General features: G+C 34.1%; 1 protein-coding gene across 1 annotated transcript; it reads left to right on the forward strand.

Moving 5' to 3' along the window:
- The first annotated feature begins 656 nt into the window (after positions 1–656).
- Positions 657–3260, forward strand: LOC105110158 (transcription factor ILR3-like). The gene is made up of 5 exons (XM_011005104.1): positions 657–1082; positions 1987–2049; positions 2159–2236; positions 2314–2476; positions 2653–3260. Exons 1-5 carry the CDS (start codon positions 922–924, stop codon positions 2917–2919), a joined length of 732 nt encoding a protein of 243 aa, XP_011003406.1. The 5' UTR covers positions 657–921; the 3' UTR covers positions 2920–3260.
- The last annotated feature ends 904 nt before the right edge of the window (positions 3261–4164 follow it).

The raw sequence follows: 4164 nt of genomic DNA on the forward strand, positions 1-4164 counted from the left end.
AATCAAAATGGTACCAAATGCTACCCTAAAATCCAACACTAGTAATTTTGATTCAAGATGATAAATGAGTTTGTATGATATCAAATATTTGTTCTTGACTTATTTAATACTTTATAAAAATATATTTATCTTTCATCCATACCAAAAATCTCATAATAAAGTTATTTTCTCAAATAATTTTAAAAATATATTTTTATATCAATCTCATCCATTAAGTTTAAAAAGCACAAATTAAAAGGCCAAAACCATTGTTGTCTTGTATTGTAGTAGCAACTATTTTTTACCTCCTCATATAAAATAAAATGTTTGGCCAGCTTAATAACTTATTTTTTTTTATTGAACACCATTTAAAATTGTGTTATGAATCATAATTTTATAGAAATTAAAATATTTTTTATTTATAAAAATTTATTTTTTATTAATTTTTCTTATGAAAATTTATGTCATAATAATTTTAATTTCACTTGTTTTTTTTTTAAATTTATTTTTTTAAAAATAATTATTATAAATTATAACCGCAAAAATTATTATAATAAAGAATACCCAGCCGAAAATCTTACCCCACCAAAATTTGAAGGCCATACAGCCCAATATTCCCAAAAGATTTGCAATGATTTTTTTTTTTCTTATTATTATTCTTGAACATGATGAAGGCCATCGAAAGAGCTGCTTGCTTGTGTCATCGTTCGCTTCACCTTTTTTTTCTTGACTAGTGGTGAATATAACATCAAGATGAATACAGTAGAACGTGACACTTGAAAATAATCAAATATCTATTCTCCACTTTTTTCTCCATTTCTTTTCCTTTTCATATCCTAACAGACCACACTAAATTCACTCGTGTCTTTTTCAACATTTTCGTTTCTTTCCACCACGGCAACTCATCGGAGTACAGACCGGGAACCTTGAATTCCGGCGGAGATGGTTTCACCAAATGATAATGCTAGCTGGGTTTTTGATTGTGGGTTGATTGAAGACGTTCCTGTCCCTGGTGGTGAACAACTTTGTCTTGAATCTCTTGATGAAACCCCAAACGGGTCTCTTTGGTCTTCTCATTCTTTCAATGATACTGCCTTTTTAAGGTGTCTTTATGTTTCCTTTTGTTCAATGAACATTTTGTGATTGGTAAAATTCAATTTCCGTCCCTTTATTACAGCAAGTAGGTAGCTTCGTTGTTGTTGTTGTTTTGTTTAGAAATTTATGTTTGATTTGTGAATTTAGTTTAGTATGGTGTCTGAAAAGACTGAATTCTGTTGCATATTGGACAGTATGAATTGAGATGTCAATAGCAAAATGGGTTTTGCAAGTTCTGTTGATTAGCAACCATGCTAATGTTTGTTGCTAGAATAGAACTCGGTGGATTTGTTGATGAGTTTTTGAGATTTTTTAGCAATATGATTGTTCTTCCACTGTTACAAGTCACCTACTTTTTGAGGTTTTGATGATAGTATCATCTAATCCCTTCCCCAATATAGTTGGAAGATTGTTAATTTGTTTTTCTATTTTCAACAAAAGAGAGATCTTTTTTATTTTTTTATCCAGACATTGGCTTACTTATTCAGGTTTATTGGTATTGCTGTAAGTGGTTTTTTTAGTACTGGGATTTGGATTTACTTCTGATTAGGAATGAGTAGTTAATATGGCTGAATGGTTCCATTTAATTCTTATTAAGTGTGATATTAGGTTTTCATTATGAATTTAATTACCAATTACTGGTTTTTTAGTATATCTTTCTCGATGCTGCTATAGGATGTTTAGCAACACTGCAACCATTGGAGGGTTTCTGCTAAGTTGTGTGCTCAAGGATGAGGATTTTGATCATAGGAATAGCCGTATATGTCTTATTTGCATGTCTACATTTCATGTGCATGCACACAAAGTTCAAGTTTTTGCTTTCTTGCATGTTAGTTTTGATGTAAGTGAATCAACTCTATCTGTTTTATAGATGTTCTAATCATTATCTCTCTCTATCCTTTTTGTTTTCAGTGCGGAATTCAATAATTCATTTGAGAATTCAGATGGTCTTAAGGAAATTGGGTTTCGAAAACGGTACTGTGTACGCAGATCAATAATAATTTGTTAGTCATTTCTTTGATTTTTTTTCCATTTCTGCTTTTGTTCTACACAAACTTTTATTTTTGCACAAATTGTATGACAGGGTGAGGCATGGATCAGGTAATGCACCTGGCTCCAAGGCATGCAGAGAGAAAATGCGGCGGGATAGGCTGAATGACAGGCATGCTAAAGAGCCCTTCTAATGCTCATCTTCTTTGTTCTCGTTTTCCCTCATGTTTAGTTTGTCATGGACTCCAGATTCATGGAAATGGCTGCTCTTCTAGATCCTGGAAGGCCTCCTAAAGTGGACAAATCTGCTATACTAGTTGATGCTGCTCGAATGGTGACTCAGTTACGAGATGAATCTCAGAAGCTGAAAGAGTCTAATGAGAGTCTACAGGAGAAGATCGATGAACTAAAGGTGTGCTTTGGATTTGGTATTCAGTAATTTGACATTATCTTTAATCTGGAACACCTAAAAAAGGCTTGAAAAATGCATGCTATAAATTATATGGAATCTGTTACTATAAGTTATTATGCAAAGGAAACCTGGCAAGTACTGTTGTCGTTTATCTTCTTTTAACTTTGTATATGTAGGCAGAGAAGAACGAGCTTCGTGATGAGAAACAGAAGCTAAAGACAGAAAAGGAGAACCTAGAGTGGCAACTGAAAGCCCTGAGTCCTCCACCAACCTACCTACCTCAACCCCCTGCCATTCCAGCTCCATTTTCTTCCCCAGGCCAAGTTGTTGGCAGCAAGCTGATGCCCTTCGTTGGCTATCCTGGAATATCTATGTGGCAGTTCATGCCCCCCGCTGTTGTTGATACCTCTCAGGATCATGTTCTACACCCTCCAGTCGCTTAAGTTATTCAGGCAGGGATTTGGTGTCTACATTCTCACAGAGCACTGGAAGCCTTTGTTGCCTTGCTAACTATGATTCTTGTTAATTGTCACAGATAATGTTTCTGTTCTTTCAATTGTCTTTTGTTCTCTTAGATTTGTAAAGTTTAAAAATGTATGAGTGCAATCACTGATGGGAAATTTGGAATTCCCAGGAATCACTGGGATATCTTTTAATTTTCATTAATCAGACTTGGTGATTTTGGTTTACCAGTTTTTATCTATCAAATCCATTTCTCATTTCTCGTTTGATACAGGTGTTTATGTGCACTGATGTATTAAGATTGGAAAATATCTTCCAAAAACACTTCCATAATTTTATGTCTAACGATGTTAGTGTCCTGGTTGCTCTTGATGGCTAATCTGAACATTAGGAGGATTTACATTTTGTTTTTGAAGTTTCCACAAGAATGTATCATGGTAGGGACTAAATTTACATGCATAAGCAAGTGCTTTTGCTAAATCTACAGCTTTTTATTTCAAGCCTGACTCAAACTGATTTCTAACCTTCGAACTATTTACTATTACAAAAACTAGCAACTGCAAATGGCTAAATATTACTACTGTAGTATGTTCAGCACCTGCTGGTTTATAGTTTGATGTCGGCAGCTCTCTTTTCTGTGTAGTATCCATGCTGTGAAAATAATTGCAAGAAGAATTTGGAGGGATGAGACAACCCGATATCCAAATCCACAGGATTCCACTGGTATAATACCCTGCATACACTTTGAACTGTCACATATAAACAAATATCCAAATATCCCAAGGGATAATACCTATAAAGCTTGAGATACCTATAACATTTGACAAGGTAAAAATTATGTCTGAGTTATCTTCATCCAAATCTAGAAAATTCTGTTCATCTGTCTAATCATTAGATCGTGACTTGCGAGCTGTGACTTCTGATTTTCAAGTTCAGAAGAAACTTATTGCATCAAATACATTGATGTTATTGTGTTTTATCAATGATAATCCACTTGGAGTTATAGCCTAAAAAATTTCATCGTTATGGCAAAATTGCATGTTTTTCTATATGCATGTCCTATTGCCGATTCTCCCAATTGTAAACTCCAAAATGAAGGAGCTCTGAACATGTCTTTCGTTATATTCCACTAGAGAGAAACAATTGAAAAATGATACAGCCTGGACTTAACCAGAGTTCAGCAGGAACTTCCACAAAATTTCTCTTTCAAAGTTCCTTTAATCGCG

This window comes from Populus euphratica, unplaced genomic scaffold, assembly GCF_000495115.2.
Source record: "Populus euphratica unplaced genomic scaffold, PopEup_1.0 scaffold243.1, whole genome shotgun sequence".
NCBI classification, from domain to species: domain Eukaryota; kingdom Viridiplantae; phylum Streptophyta; class Magnoliopsida; order Malpighiales; family Salicaceae; genus Populus; species Populus euphratica.

Coding starts and splice junctions, on each gene's coding strand:
- LOC105110158 (XM_011005104.1), top strand. CDS start 922: ATGGTTTCACCAAATGATAATGCTAGCTGGGTTTTTGATTGTGGGTTG. Junction 1,083..1,986: donor AATGATACTGCCTTTTTAAG/GTGTCTTTATGT, acceptor TTTTGTTTTCAG/TGCGGAATTCAATAATTCAT. Junction 2,477..2,652: donor AGAAGATCGATGAACTAAAG/GTGTGCTTTGGA, acceptor TTGTATATGTAG/GCAGAGAAGAACGAGCTTCG.